At 47.3% G+C, this 16354-nt stretch overlaps 1 protein-coding gene across 5 annotated transcripts in view; it reads right to left on the reverse strand.

The window, feature by feature from the left end:
- The window catches only part of TNC (tenascin C), an 80958-nt gene that overhangs the window by 43570 nt on the left and 21034 nt on the right, over positions 1-16354 (reverse strand). For all 5 annotated transcript variants that reach the window (XM_058159705.1, XM_058159707.1, XM_058159708.1 and 2 more), the window contains exons 2-9: positions 14502-15074; positions 10547-12139; positions 9569-9832; positions 8434-8549; positions 7821-7977; positions 6443-6712; positions 4028-4213; positions 2958-3047 (exon numbers count right to left, since the gene is read on the reverse strand). In XM_058159705.1, the coding sequence (XP_058015688.1) occupies positions 2958-3047; positions 4028-4213; positions 6443-6712; positions 7821-7977; positions 8434-8549; positions 9569-9832; positions 10547-12139; positions 14502-14964 (3139 nt within the window). In that variant the 5' untranslated portion in view covers positions 14965-15074. The remainder of the gene's footprint in view (positions 1-2957; positions 3048-4027; positions 4214-6442; positions 6713-7820; positions 7978-8433; positions 8550-9568; positions 9833-10546; positions 12140-14501; positions 15075-16354) is intronic.

A 16354-nucleotide genomic window follows, 5' to 3' on the forward strand; every position in this document is an offset into this window, starting at 1 on the left:
ACCGGGTTTCCGAGCATCTCATCAGCCGAGGGGCCAGGGTAGGGGTGGTGGGGTGGCGGTTGTGATTAGAGAGAGTCTAGAGCCGAGGGAGACCACTGTACCTCAGATTGCCGGGTGCGAATCCCTCTTTGTGAGATGGGGTCATAGATGTCAGATGGGCTTGCTGGTCGCGTACCTGGCTCCTTGCTACGTGACAGCTGCCCTGCCCGAGCTCCTGGAGGTGCTTGCTGGGGTGGCAGTTGAGACCCCCAGACTTTTAGTCGTGGGGGACTTTAACTTGCCATCGTCCGGCTCGTCATCGACGGTAGCTCGGGAGTTCATGGCTTCCATGACGGCCTTGGACCTGACCCAAGTAGTTGATGGCCCTACTCACGTTGGGGTGGCACTCTGGACTTGATTTTTGTCTCTGGTCAGTGGTTGAGAGATCTGGACTTAAAGGAAATAGTCATTGAACCTTTGTCATGGTCAGATCACTCTCTTCTTCGCCTGGACTTTCTGACCGCCATTCACCACCGCAGGGAGACGGAGCCGACACGTTGGTTCCGTCCCAGGCGCCTGATGGACCCGGAGGGGTTCGGACGGAGCTTGGGCCATTTCCTGAGGGTCTGGCTCACGGCTCGGCTGAGGAACTTGTTGCGCCTGGGAACGGGCCGCGCGGGGCCTTAGACCGGTCGTGCCTTTGCGACCTCTGACCCAGCGCAGGTCCCAACCAGCCCCTTGGTTCTCCGAGGAGCTGAGAGGATGAAGCGCCGGAGAAGACGCCTAGAGAGTTCCTGGAGGTCTAGCCGTTCAGAAGCTGATCGGACACTAGTGAAGTCCTATACTAGGGCTTACCTAGTGGCAATGAGGGAAGCGAGGCGTACCTACGCCTCCTCCCTCATTGCATCGGCAGATAACCGCTCAGCCGCCCTGTTTCGGGTGTCCCCCTCCCCCCTACAACAGGGGGAGCGGATGACCCGCTGCAGGGACGCTGAGGAGTTTAACGGTTATCTATACGATAAAATCGCTCAGCTTCGGGATGGTTTGGACCAAGATTGCGGTGATAGGGGTGAGACGGCGGAGGGCGGTCTTGGTGACATTGTATGGGATGAGTTTGACCCTGTCGCTCCCGAGGACATGGACAGGTTGTTGGGGAGGCTAATGCCACCACATGTTTATTGGACCCGTGCCCCTCCTGGTTGGTGCTGGCCACGCAGGAGGTGACACGAGGCTGGCTCCAGGCGATTACGAGCGCTTCTTTGGTGGAGGGAGTCTTCCGCCGCCTTGAAAGAGGCGGTGGTGAGGCCCTCCTCAAGAAGCCTTCCTGACCCGCTGTTTTAGGTAATTATCGTCTCCAACCCGCTCGCGGGCGAAGGTTGTAGAGAGTATGGTGGCATATCAGTTTCCTTGCACCTGGATGAAACTGTCTATCTAGACCTGCTCCAGTCCGGTTTCCGACCCGGTTACAGCACGGAGACGGCTTTGGTCGCGTTGGTGGATGATCTCTGAGGGCCAGGGATAGGGGTTGTTCCTCTGCCCTGGTCCTATTAGACCTCTCAGCGGCTTTCGATACCATCGACCATGGTATCCTGCTGCGCCGATTGGAGGATTGGGAGTGGGAGGCACCGTTTATCGGTGGTTCTCCTCCTATCTCTCCGACCGTCGCAGTCGGTGTTGACAGGGGCAGAGGTCGGCCCGGGCGCCTCACTTGTGGGGTGCCGCGGGGTCGATTCTCTCGCCTTCTGTTCTTTATCTACATGAAGCCGCTGGGTGAGATCATCAGTGGTTTCGGTGTGAAGTACCAGCTGTATGCGGATGACACCCAGCTGTACTTTTCTACACGGACCACCCCAACGAAGCTATCGAAGTGCTGTCCCGGTGTCTGGAGGCCGTCGGGTCTGGATGGGGAGAAACAGGCTCAAGCTCAATCCTCCAAGACAGAGTGGCTGTGGATGCGGCATCCCGGTACAGTCAGCTAAATCGCGGCTGACCATCGGTGGCGAGTCACTGGCCCCGATGGAGAGGGTGCGCAACTTAGGCGCCCTCCTGGATGAGCGGCTGTCTCTAGAAGATCATTTGACGGCCGTCTCCAGGAGAGCGTTCTACCAGGTTCGCCTGGTGCGCCAGTTGCGCCTTTCTGGACCGGGAGGCCCTATGCACGGTCACTCACGCCTCGTGACGTCTCGCCTGGATTACTGCAACGCCTCACATGGGGCTCCCTTGAAGGGCATCCGGAGGCTACAGTTAGTCCAGAATGCGGCTGCGCTGGTGATAGATGGAGCCCTCGTGGCTCCCGTGATAACACCCATCCTGCGCAGGCTGCACTGGCTACCTGTGGCCTTCGGGTGCGCTTCAAGGTTTTGGTGACCACCTTTAAAGCGCTCCATGGCATAGGGCCGGGTTATCTGGGACCGCCTACTGCGACCAGATACCTCTCACCGACCCGTGCGCTCTCACAGGGAGGGACTCCTCAGGGTGCCGTCAGCTAGGCAGTGTCGTCTGGCGGCGCCCAGGGGAAGGGCTTTCTCTGTGGGGGGTCCCGCCCTCTGGGACGGGGTCCCCCCAGGACTCCGTCCACTTCCGGACCTTCAACCTTCCGTCATGAGCTCAAGACACATTTATTCATCTGTGCAGGACTGGCTTAGATTTTAAATTTTATAGGGGTTTTAAATTGATTTTAATATTTATATTTCTATTTTTAATGATAGGGCATTGGAATAAGTTTTTTAAAGATTATTTTAATTTTGTGTATCGATGTTTTATATGCCTGTGAACCGCCCTGAGTCCTTTGGGAGATAGGGCGGTATATAAATTTAAATAATAAATAAATAAATAAATAAATTAAGCTGGTTATAGTCCAGGCAAAGTCTATTTTAGCTCGCTAAACTAGATTCAATAAATCTTCCTAACTGAGCCTCCAGATCCTTCACAGATGGTTTCCTTTCTTCCTCTCCACATAACGAACAAATATTTCTTACCAGTTCCAGCATTGATGGTGGAAGGAAAACTCTCTTTGTCCTCTTTCACCGAAGTTACTCCAATCCCATATTCTGTGCCCGGTCTCAGGCCTTAAAAGAATGAATAATTATTAATATCGCTTCTAATAAACAATCTTCTCCCCCACAAAAAAAATAACGGGAAATATGCAGACATCAGTTAAGCAAGTTTCAGTAGTAAAAATGTCAATAAGTACCAGAATGCCAAAATTGAAACAGAACAAGATGCTTAGATCTAATATCGCCTGGATTTAAAACAAATTTAAACCAGGAAAAATAACTGGATAAAACAATAAGGGAGATAGGGGCCTGGGCAGAAATTTTGGGAACTAGGAAGAGGGTAAAGGTGGGAGAAATACCTAAATTGAATAGTCAGGAAGCAGATTCTGACAGAGATAAAGATCCAGGAGGGGAATTTGGGAGGCAAGTTAAAAAAAAATGCATAGCAATTAAAGTATTGAAGCGGGCAAGAGATGATGGATAGATGATTTCTCTTTTCGGTAGTTGTTCTGATTTGCTTTTCCTTTTCTCTCTCTCTCTCTCTCTTTTTTTTTTCAGGTAGGTGACATGACTAGACGTTAGGTAGGATAGAAAGAAAATGTTTTTTAGTAAAAGGCGATATGATTAAAAGTTAGAATAAGTGATAGAAATAAGAGAAGGGGGAATGTTAATGTATACATTTTTATATAATAAAACAAAAGCAACAATAAGAGAAAACATGGAATAATTGAATAATGACAGATTGCAATTTATTATAATTGTGTATCATTATTAGAAATATATCAGTTGATTGAATCTAATGACTATGATTAATTTTACTAGTTTTATTTGTAATTGACCACCATGGCCACACCAGCCCATCAACTGGGCAGGGAACCAGTGGCTAAAACTTTTGAATCCCACCCCTGCCTTTTGATCTCATTCTATGGACAGCTTGCTCAAGGAACATTCCATTGTGTGATGGAAGCAACACCCCTCAATTGCCTGCCCTCAAAATCATGAATGGATTTAGGTTGGCAACAGTAGCTTCAGTGGATCTCCTGAAGTCCTACCGGAGAGTGTAACTTTGGAGGTGGCCTGGGTGCTTCTGGGCACGGTGACCTCAGCGTGATCTCCACCAGAGAGAGGGGCGTATTTGATCCTGTAGACATCTGGCATCGCTTGGCTGTTTTTCCACTCCAGAGTGATTGTGCGGTCCGTCTGAGAAATGCGCCTCAGATTTTGGGGAGCATCCAGATCTGGGGAGAAAGAGAGAAAGAAATTGAACATTCTCTGTTAACATCAGGGACACAGATGGGTACGCATCAGCCCCAAGCCCCAAATAAACTCCACAGGAAAGCTAAAACTACTTTTATTGAAGCTGGCTAGGATAACAGAATCTAGAAATCTGATTGTGCTCCTTATAGTTCAGTGGGTCAGAAAGGTCTCTGCCTAAGCTTCTTCTGAACATTATCTGGATTTGAGAGGGATCTTGGAGTTTTAGTGGACAACCAGTTAAATTTGAGCCACATTGTGCGGCAGCAGCCAAAAAAGCCAACGCAATCCTAAATTGCATGAACAGAGGGATTCAATCAAGATCAAGGGAGGTACTGATACCACTCTATAAAGCCTTAGTAAAACCACGCCTAGAGTACTGCATCTACTTTTGGTCACCACGCTATAAGAAAGATGTTGAGACTCTAGAAAGAGTGCAGAGAAGAGCAACCAGGATGATTATGGGACTGGAGGCTAAACTATACGAAGAACGGTTGCAGGAACTGGGTATGTCTAGTCCAGTGAAGAGAAGGACATGGGGGACATGATAGCAGTGTTCCAATACTTGAGGGGCTTCCACAGAGAGGAGGAAGGGGGCCAAGCTATTCTCCAAAGCACCTGAAGGACAGACAAGGAATAATGGATGGAAACTGATTCAACCTGGAAATAAGGAGAAATTTCCTGACAGTGAGAACAATCAACCAAAGGAACTGGACTGTCATTTGTCAGAAATGGAGTAGGATCTCCTGCTTGGGCAGGGGGGGTTAAACTAGATGACTTACATGGTCCCTTCCAACTCCGTTAATCTGTTAATGTTCTGGACATGACAATGTTTTACCGCTTGTTGCCTTGGCCATGTACCTTCACCATGGACCTCTTTCCTTACCCTCTACAACACTTAGGTTTTGTTAAGACATTGTAGGTGACCATATCAGCTATCACTTCCAAGAATTGGTATTGACATCCTATAGCTGCTAAGATGCTGGGCTTGTTGACCAGAAGGTCAGCAGTTTGAGACCAAAGCACTGTGGGATGGGTGAGCTCCTGTTCTTATCCCAGCTTCTGGCCAGCATGAATATACATCAAAGTGCTGCTACCTTCCCACCAAAGTGGTACCTATTTATCTACTCACATTTCTCAAGAAGCACTTGGACTTTCTGGTTTTTCTTTGAAGATGCTTCACTTCTCATCTAAGAAGCTTCTTCAGCTCTGATTGGATGGTGGAAAATGGAAGGATTTAGTCAGAGCTGAAGGAGCTTCTTGGATGACAAGTGAAACATCTTCAAAGAAAAACAAGGAAGTCCAGTTGCCTCTTGATAAAGCACCATTGGGACATTCAAATGTGAGTAGATAAATAGGTATCACTTTGGTGGGAAGGTAACAGCATCGTGGCGTATATTCATGCTGGCCCACACAACCACAGAAGCATCTTCAGACAACATTGGTTCCTCCAGCTAAGAAACGGCCCTGTAAAGCGGTATATAAGTTTTGCTATTGCTATTACTCTGTCTGTCTGTCTGTCTATCTGTCTGTCTGTCTATCTTTTTGTCTATCTATTCATTTCTCCATCTACCCATCTAGCTATCAAAGCCACAGTGGTGCAGTGGTTAGAATGCAGTATTGCTGGCTTACTCTGCCCACTGCCAGCAGTTTGATCCTGACCGGATCAAGGTTGACTCAGCCTTCCATCCTTCTGAGGTGGGTAAAATGAGGACCCAAATTGTTGGGGGCAAGAGGCTGACTCTGTAAACTGCTTAGAAAGGGCTGTAAAAGCACTGTGAAGCGGTATATAAGTCTAAGTTGTATTGCTATTGCTATTATCCAAGAAACCTAACCAGGAAATTAAATGCACTCCTTAAAATGACCGAGAACAGCAGTTCCCAATTTTGGGGGCATCAGGGACTGTTTCCATGGAGAGAGGTTTTTCCACGGACCGAAGGGGGCATGGTTTCATGTGCTGCCTGCATCTCATGGATGGGACTTCACTTCTTTGCATGGGCCAGTTTCTGGCATGTCATGGACTGGTGCCAGTTCACGGACTGGGGGGCTGGGGACTCCTGATTTAGAATGAATCTCAATGTGTCAGGTTTCTAGATTTTTAATGGTCCAGCTCCATAAATCACCAACATCATTCTTCAAAGTCTGAAAGCTAGTAAACCTAGGAGAAACATAGTCAAAAGCAAAGCAAAAAACAACCGCAAAAATTCTCCTACCTGTGACAAAAGTTTCAGTGATGGGGTCACTCGTCATAAGTCCACGCCGAGACACGAGGGTCACTTCATATTCCACGTGTGGCTTTAGATTTCCAATGGAATACTGGATTTCATCTTCGGAGAGGTCAATGGAAGTGCGGTCTCCTGGAGTATCCTTGGGGCCGTAGGTCAGCTCCAGCCCGTCAAGCTCAGCTAAGGGTCTGAACCACGTTATGAGGACGGTAGTGTCTGTAACATCCTTCGCTTCAATCTGGCTGGGGGCATCCAGTTCTTGGGAGAGAAAAGAAACAAGACAAGGCAAAGATTTAACGCACCTGAAAACAGAACAATCCCATCCTTGAAATAAAAGAGTTGGAAAAAAGTTGTGCAGTAGAGCAAAGTTTCTTTGAAAGAAAATCCACGAATTTTCACCTGGAGTAAGTTTCCCTTTATATCGGGAGTCCCCAAATTCTTGAATTCATGGGCTCCTTCTTGAAACTTAAGATTCCTCATTGACACCTCCGGACATTTATTACATGAAAACGATTGAATAGATGCTATCTTCACTAACCGCACTGTGAATAAAGACAACAACTAATGGTCGCTTGGATATTCTCATTGACCCTTGGGGTCACTGCTAACCACTTTGAAGAACTCTGCTCTACCTTTCTTTCCAGGTTTTCTTCTCTTTCCTTTTTAACAATTAAATAGAGTCCTTTCTCTTCCAAATTACACACTGTTCTATTTCTAAAAATGCAAAGAAAAGGAAGGGACTTCAGGTGTCAAACCAGGAGTGGGCTGCTCAGGGTTCACAGGGGTTCGGGAGAACCTCTAACTAAGATTCTGTGCAGTTCAGAGAACCCCCAAATCCTACTCCTCTCTGGCCCTGCCCACCCCTCCCCACCCCTCCCAGGAGTCCCCACGTGACCCGTTTTGGATGCAGGTAAGTGCAGGGCACGCACACAGGCTCAGGGAGGGTGATAAAAGGGCCTACTGGATTTTGAGGAAGGCCAGAAACAGGCCCTTTCCAGCCTCCAGAGGGCCTCCGGAGTCTGGGGAGGCCATTTTCGCCCTTCCAGAGGCTCAAGGAAAGCCTCCGGAGCCTGGGGAGGACAAAAATGCCTTCCCCCCCCACCGCACCATGGTGCAGGAAGCTGGCTAGGCCACGCCACCATGGCCACGCCCACCCAGCAACCAGGCAGAGAACCCCTTGCTAAAATTTTTGAAGCCCACCCCTGTATCAAACCAAACTGATGATGCTTTGAACGGAATTGGGTGGGGTGGGTGGGGCCAGCCAGGAGTGGGATTTGGGGTTTCTCCGAATTGCACAGAATTCTGCAATTTCTCCTGAACCCCTGCGAACCCCCAGCAGCCCACAACCCTGATAATGGCTACTTACTTGTGGTCACGATTTTTGACACAGCAGGTCCTCTGATCTCATTTTTCACGACAACCAGAGACACATTGTACTGTTGTCCTGGTGCAAGACCTTGTTGTAGGTAGGTTGTCTGAGGGCTCTTCAGACTGCTTCGGATGGCCCCGTTCTCTTCCTCTTTCTGCAACACAAAGCATCGAAATGAGAAAATAGGAAGGTAGCCAGAAAAGGAAAGCAGTATATCCCAGGGCAGAATCCTTCTTAGACGTAAAGGTAAAGGTTCCCCTTGCACATATGTGCTAGTCGTTCCCAACTCTAGCGGGCGGTGCTCATCTCCGTTTCAAAGCCGAAGAGCCAGCACTGTCCAAAGACGTCTCCGTGGTCATGTGGCCGGCGTGACTCAACACCAAAGGCGCATGGAACACTGTTACCTTCCCACCAAAGGTGGTCCCTATTTCTCTACTTGCATTTTTTACATGCTTTTGAACTGCTAGGTTGGCAGAAGCTGGGACAAGTCACAGGAGCTCACCCCGTTACGCGGCACTAAGGATTCGAACCGCTGAACTGCCAACCTTTCGATCGACGAGCTCAGCGTCTTAGCCCCTGCATCCGTTATTGGACAAGAAATCCTTCTTACCATGCTTCTAAAGATGATCTCCCAGCCATGGAAAGGGAAATTAAAGGCATCCCATTCAACATCCACAGAAGTTTCTTTCACTGATTTGAACTTCAAGCCATCGGGGGCAGGCAAGTCTGAAAACCAGAAGCAGAAGGAAAAAAGCCTATTTCAGCACAGATCCAAATGATTTTTAAAAATATCTTCACCCTTTCATATGTCTAACGAAAAGAAGGACTCGGGGTGACAGTCTTCCAATATTTGAGGGGCTGCCACAAAGAAGAGGGAGTCAAGCTATTCTCCAAAGCCCCTGAAGGCAGGACAAGAAGCTATGGGTGGAAGCTAATCAAGGACAGAAGCAACCTGGAATTAAGGAGAAACATCCTAACAGTGAGGACAATTAACCAGTGGAACAGCTTGCCACCAGAAATTGTGGGTGCTCCATCAGTGCAGGTTTTCAAAACTATATTGGACAACATTGATCCAGAATGATATAGGGTCTCCTGCTTGAGCAGAGGGTTGGACTGGAAGACCTCCAAGGTCCCTTCCAACTCTTTTATTCTGTTAAGGACTAGGGGGTGACATGATAGCAGTGTTCCAATATTTGAGGGGCTGCCACAAAGAAGAGGCAGCCAAACTATTCTCCAAAGCACCTGAGGGCAGGACAAGAAGCAACGGATGGAAACTAACCAAGGAGAGAAGCAACCTGGAACTTAAGGAGAAATTTCCTGACAGTGAGAACAATTAACCAGTGGAACAGCTTGCCTTCAGAAGTTGTGGGTGTTCCAACACTGGAGCTCTTGAAGGAGAGATTGGACAACCATTTGTCTGAAATGGTATAAGGTCTCCTGCTTGAGCAGGGGATTTGACTAGAAATTCTCTTGGAGGTCTTCTAGTCTCTTCCAGTTCTGTTATTCTGTTATAATTGGAGTCGTCTGGTAAATCATGATTACGTTAAGTAGGGTGAAGATGTCAATATGAATCACACCCAAAATCTGGAATTAGTTTAAGCCTAGCTTGTGTTGGAGGTCAATTTTTGAGTGTCTCAATCTCCTCTTATCAACAATTGCTTCAGGCAACACAAAACTTACAGGCTAACTGATGTAGCATAATTATCAACAGCTTAAATTACTCACTTGTTTTTTAAAGTACTTACAAGTAGCAATCCGGGCATTAATTGGGATGCTTTTTTTGTTCCTTAGGATGGCAAAAACACGGATGAAGTATTCCACACCAGGTTCCAGCTCCCGGATGGTGGCTGATGTTTTGTTTCCAGGTACACGGAACTGAAGTTCTAAGCCATCGGTGCCGGTCGGAATGTAGCTGATGAGATATTCATTGACGACATTTTCATTCGCCCATTCCAAGTTAATGGTCTTATCTGTCACTTCGGTAACCGTCAAATCCTTTGGAGGAGATACTGCCGTGAAGATTTAAAGGAGAAGACGAAAAAAGGTCATCCGAGAAGTCCAAGAAGCAAAGGAACTTGTCTTTCTAGAACCAAAACCCAACTTATGAAAGACTGACCTACGGACCCAGCAAAAAATTATGGAATCTACCAATGGGAACTATAAATGTAGAGTTATCCCCAAGGTGATGTATTTATCTACAAGTGCCATTATTCTCAAGATGGTATGAACATGTTGGATGAAGATTATAGGACAGTGGTGGCTAACCTTTTTGGCACCAAGTGCTGAAAATGTGTGCGTGCGCATAGATACCTATAATGCAATGCACGTGTGACACACATGCCACATGTGCACCATGCCCCCCATGCATGCATGCATGACCCCCCTCTCTGTATGCCCTGCCCCCTGTGCCTGCGTGCATGACCCTCTGCACATTGCCCTGCCCCCTGGGCATGTGTGTGCAACCCCCGTGGATACACGCATGACCCCGCATATGTACATGTGACCCCCTGCGTGTACCCCACCTCCGTGTGTGCACACGCAACCCCTGCACATGTGTACTACCTCCCGCACAAGCGCGGCAGAGACCCGAAAACCAGCTGGCTGGTGGGAGATGCACATGCACAACGCTATAGGTTTGCCATCACGGTTACAGGAACTGCACAAGGGATTCACGTCTACATTCTCCATGCATCCTTTCAACTCTGTGATTCGGTAGAACTTACCATCTGAACAGTCGGCACCTATGAAGCCTTCTTCGCAGACACATCGCCCGGCTACACAATGACCAAGATCATTGCAATTGTTGGGGCAGGACTGTTCAGCACAAGCAGGGCCTTTGTATCCTTCATCACACAGACACACACCATCAATGCACTGCCCTCTGTTGTTGCAGTCGTCGGGGCATTTCCGTTGACCACAGTCTACGCCAGTGAAGCCCTCGTCGCAGACACACTGTCCATTCAGACAACGGCCTCGGTTGTTGCAGTTGTTGATGCAAGCTAGCTCCCCACAATCCTCCCCAAGGAAGCCTTCGTTGCATTCACATACCCCGTTGACACAGCGTCCGCGACGGTTGCAGTCCTGGGGACAGGTCAGTTCTGAGCAGTCTTCAGCGGTGTACCCTTTGTCACATATGCATTGCCCATCAACGCAGCGCCCGCGGTCGTTGCAGTCATTGGGGCACCGCAGTTCATTGCAATCAAGCCCAGTGAAAGCTTCTTCACATACACACCGGCCATCCACACATTTCCCCCGCTTGTGGCAATCGTTGGGACACCTGCGCTGGCTGCAATCCTCACCCACAAAGCCTTCATCGCACACACACTGCCCTTTGACACACTGGCCACGGTAGTGGCAGTCATGGAGGCATCTCAGATCCCCACAATCCTCCCCCATATAATCCTCATCACACTGACATTTCCCGCCAACACACTGGCCATGGTTGTTGCAATCCTTGGGGCATCTTAGTTCACTACAATCCTCCCCCATGAAGGCTTCATCACACACACACTGGCCATTCACGCACTGCCCCCGATTGTGGCAGTCATTGAGACACCTCACCTCCCCACAGTCTGGTCCCAAGAAGCCTTCATTGCACACACATTGCCCGTCGATGCAGCGTCCCTGTTTGTGACAGTCGTTGGGACACCTCTGCAGAGAACAATCATCTCCAATGAACCCTTCATCGCACACGCACACCCCATTCTCACAGTGACCGTTACGGTGACAGTCATTTGGACAGGCCAGGTCCCCACAGTCCTCACCAGTGAACCCAGGTTCGCAGTAGCAGGTGCCGTTGATGCAACGACCCCGGTCATAGCAATCGTTGGGGCAAATGAGCTCGCTGCAGTCCTCTCCCGTGTATCCTTCATCACACACACACTCTTCTTCCACACAGCGCCCCCGATTATTGCAGTTGTTAAGGCAAAGGGGCTGGCTGCAGTCCACCCCAGTGAAACCTTCCATGCAGATGCATTGCCCATTCACACAACTGCCATACTCACTGCAGGGCAATAAGCAGACCTCGAGGCTGCAGTCATCCCCAGCGTAACCATCAAAGCACACACATTTCCCATCCACGCATTTGCCTTGATCGTTACAGTCCCCAGGACAGGCCAGCTCTCCACAATCGTAGCCTGTGTAACCATAATCACAAATACATTGGCCATTGATACACTGGCCCCTTTCGTTGCAGTTCTGTGGGCATTCTGGTTCTGAGCAATTTGGTCCTTTCCATCCCTGTTCGCAGATGCAACCACAAATGTCATTGCTGTAGTTTCCACGGCCACTGCAGTAGGGAGTAGCATCGATGGTACCTGTCCGAATAAAACAGCACTTGGACTTGTATACTGCTTTACAGTATATAAATACAAAAGTATTTATGTAAGTGTATAGATAAATATACTTTACAATACTGCTTTAAAGCTGGTCATTTGCATCCTTTTAGAGCAAGGATATCAAACTCAAGTCCCGCGGGGCGTATATTGCCCATGGGGTGCTTAAACCTGCCCCACAGGGCCAGCCTGGAAATAGCAAAGGACCAGCCCGTGGTGCCTCTGGGAGCCAAAATAAGGTATGGGGAGGCTCGTGCAACCCCCTCTGCACCCCATTTTTAGCCTGGACGGCCTCCTGCACAGTTTACTGGCCAAAATGGGGCACAAGGGGCCTCATGTGGCCCCTCGCACCCTGTTTTGTGTGGCAAAGTGCTACAGGAGGCTGTCCAGGCTGAAAGTGGGATGTGGGGGACCACACAAGTCCCCTGCACCCCGTTTTGGATAGCAGGGTACTGCAGGAGGCATCTGTTCCTCCCCCAACAACCCCACGGCCAACCCCCGGAGGAGAACTACAGCACTGATCTGGCCCTCGAAGAAATCTAGTTTTACACCCCTGTTTTAGAGGGTTGTTGAACCACTTGGAGGTGTTTCAGCTCTACAATTTGGGTTGAAGACCCTTGGAATGGTGTGGGAGTAGGAATGGATTTCTAGAGGACAAAATTGCAGACTATAGGAACCAGGAGCACCACTCAGGTGACTTGCGGGGACCCAGATAAACTTCCAAGTGCTTCAAGGCCCCTCTAAAAGGATGCAAATGACCAGCTGTCTGCAAGGAATAGAAATCCTTCCATTCCCCACTATCCCGTCAGAGCGGAAGGAGTTTCTTGGATGAGAAGCGAAATGTCTTCAAAAGAAAAACAACAACAAGAAGAAAGTCCCATTTCCTCCTGAAAAAGCACTTTTGGGACCTGGTTTCTGAATGACAGTCAGGAACCACCAGGACAATACCTGTAGTGCTGTCCAGGATGCTGAAATGGAATGTTCTAGAGAAGTTTATTTATTTATTTTTTTTAAAGTCCTTTGCCTGATGGAGACAATCAAATCCTTGGTGAACAAGGCAAGCTGTAAGGGATGGTTGGTCAAAAGGCCATATATCACCTATAAGATCTCTGTGGTTCTTGGTCAAGGAATCAAGGAAATCTTTCTGCATCTCTGCAAGAAATGCAGAGCTCGACATAATGATATGAAAGAAGATGGGGAAAAAATCCTTTTTCTACAATCTTGGTGGCATATCTTACTGGGGAACTTGGGGCAAAATAGGAAATATAGAATATTGAGTAATAGGCCTATTTAAAGGGATGCGGTAGCTCAGCGGCTAAGATGCTGAGCTTATCGATCGAAAGGTCGGCAGTTCAGCGGTTCAAATCCCTAGTGCTACGTAACGGGGTGAGATCCCGTGACTTGTCCCAGCTTCTGCCAACCTAGCAGTTCGAAAGCACGGGGAAAAAAATGCAAGTAGAAAAATAGGCACCACATTTGGTGGGAAGCTAACAGTGTTCCGTGCACCTTTGGTGTTGAGTCATGCCGGCCACGTGACCACGGAGATGTCTTTGGACAGTGCTGGCTCTTCGGCTTTGAAACAGAGATGAGCACCGCCCCCTAGAGCTGACAATGACTAGCAAGCATGTGCGAGGGGAACCTTTACCTTTACCTAGGCCTATTTAATTTATTTTATTTCTGTTCTACCTCTCTAACGATGTTATCACATCACTGTGGTATTTGGCTTCGCCCTCCTAAAAGCTTTAATAATCAAGTGTAATTCTCCAGCTATAAGCTAAACAACATATTCATTTTATTGTATACACTTAAATTTGGATAATACGGTTCAGAATGATTTTGTTGAACTGTGTGTGTGTGCGTCTGTGTTTGGTTTTGAATATCTTCAGGAAGCAAAATTATTGATGCCTTTTTTACATTTATTGATTTATTTCTCATCTTTGAAAGTAATGAAGGGAGGGGATTTAAATACAAATGGGACATGAACAAAACGTGATCTACCACAAAAGGTTCAAAGGATAGATATTTGCGAATTCTAGTTCTTCTATTTCTTTGGGTATTCTAGTTCTTCTGTTTTTTTATTTGGGAATTCTAGTTCTTTTATTTCTTTGGGAATTCTAGTATTTCCATTTTTTTATTTGGGAATTCTAGTTCTTCCATTTCTTTGTTTGGGAATTCTAGTTCTTCTATTTCTTTGGGAATTCTAGTTCTTCTATTTTTTTGTTTGGGAATTCTAGTTCTTCTGTTTCTTTGTTTGGGAATTCTAGTTCTTCTATTTTTTTATTTGGGAATTCTAGTGCTTCCATTTTATTCCATCCCACCTTGCTTCTGGGTTCTCCTAACTTACCTTTCGCCGTTTGAGCACTGGAACAGCACGTTGACCCACTGCCACACTGTTCCTGCAGAGAAGATACCAGCTCTTCCAATTCTTCCAGTCGGCTTAGTAGCTCCTTGATATCAGGGGCCGCCACACAGCCGCAAGCCCGTCGCGGGATGTTGATTCGGTGCGTGAACACAATCTGATTGTCTTCATTCAGTGTGTGCTCCTGGTAATGTTTGCCTGGCTCGGATGGAAGTTTGAATTCTGAGTCTCCACTGGGAGTATCCAAGTCCACAGAGCAAAGGGACCCCACAGGGACATTGATATTGTAGACGTGGTTGAAGACCACGGGTTGGTTATCCTCCGGCAGCGTCACGTTAATTCCCGTTTCCCTCTTCTGCCGAATAATTCTCTTGATGAGTCCACCACTAGCATCTTGATGGAACAGAAAGATGGCCACTGAGGCCACGACCCACGCGGAGAGGGCCATCCTCAGTTCCTCCGGAGGACTCTTTGTAGTCAAAAGGCTGTTTTATGTTGCAAAGAAGATACTCCGCTCGGTTGCAACAGAGAGGTTCAGGACTGCCTCTGCTTCTGGTCCTGCAAGAGTTAACGCCCGAGAAATAGACTCAGTTCATTTGCTGTGAAATCGATACCACCCAATGCTGGAATGACCTGCGGGGAAGGGATCAGCACTGAATTGGGAAACGATCAGTTTGCAACACAACACAAACCCCGGGGATCTGTAATGAAAAGAGGTGGAAGAAGGAAAGCAATACTTCAAGTCCTCCCCGGGACCCGCAGCTGAAATCAGGATGTGATAGCAAATCAAATCCTGGGTTTAGAAAATTTAGAACTCCGCCGCCTTCGACATGACCTGAGTTTAACTCATAGAATCATCTATTACAATGTCCGTCCTATCGAAGACTACTTCAGCTTCAATTGCAACAATACACGAGCACACAATAGATTTAAGCTTAATGTTAACCGCTCCAATCTTGATTGCAGAAAATATGACTTCAGTAACAGAGTTGTTAATGCTTGGAATACACTCCCTGACTCTGTGGTCTCTTCCCAAAATCCCCAAAGCTTTAACCAAAAACTATCTACTACTGACCTCACCCCATTCCTAAGAGGTCTATAAGGGGCGTGCATAAGAGCACCAACGTGCCTACCGTTCCTGTCCTAATGTTCCCTTTGATTGTATCCAATTTCATATAGTTATTACATACTTATGATTATATTTATGCTTATTTATCATATAGTTATTTCATGCTTATGCTTATATATACTGTTGTGACAAATAAAATAAATAAAAATAAAAATACTTCAAGTCCTCCCCGGGACCTGCAGCTGAAATCAGGACGTGATAGCAAATCAGTTAGGGACTAATGAATTGGCTGTCCAAAAGCTGGGAAAGGGGCGTGCATAAGAGCACAAGCGTGCCTACCGTTCCTGTCCTATTGTTTCCTTTCGTTATAGCCAATTAATATAGTTATTACATACTTACGCTTATATATATGCTTATATACTGTATAATTATTTCATGCTTATGCTTATATATACTGTGTGACAAATAAATAAATAAAATAAAATAAAAATAATCTCAGCCTAAGCCGAAGAAGGAAGTTGCCTCTCATGCCAGCTTCAGCACAGTACAGAAACTGGCATCTAATGAAACAAACGCTTTCTCTTTTACGAGACAACTCCTAGCTCCTTCCTCTGGTAAATAAAAGTTTTTATTGTGATTTTTACAAGACTGGATTGATTTTTTTTTTAAATTCTTCGAGACCCAAACTAAGTGTGGATGCAGACAGAGAGAAAGAGAGAGGCGATCTGAAAGAAAGAACGAGTGATAAAATTCCACATTCTCTACTGGC

This window comes from Ahaetulla prasina, chromosome 16 (genome assembly GCF_028640845.1).
Source record: "Ahaetulla prasina isolate Xishuangbanna chromosome 16, ASM2864084v1, whole genome shotgun sequence".
In the NCBI taxonomy this organism is placed as follows: domain Eukaryota; kingdom Metazoa; phylum Chordata; class Lepidosauria; order Squamata; family Colubridae; genus Ahaetulla; species Ahaetulla prasina.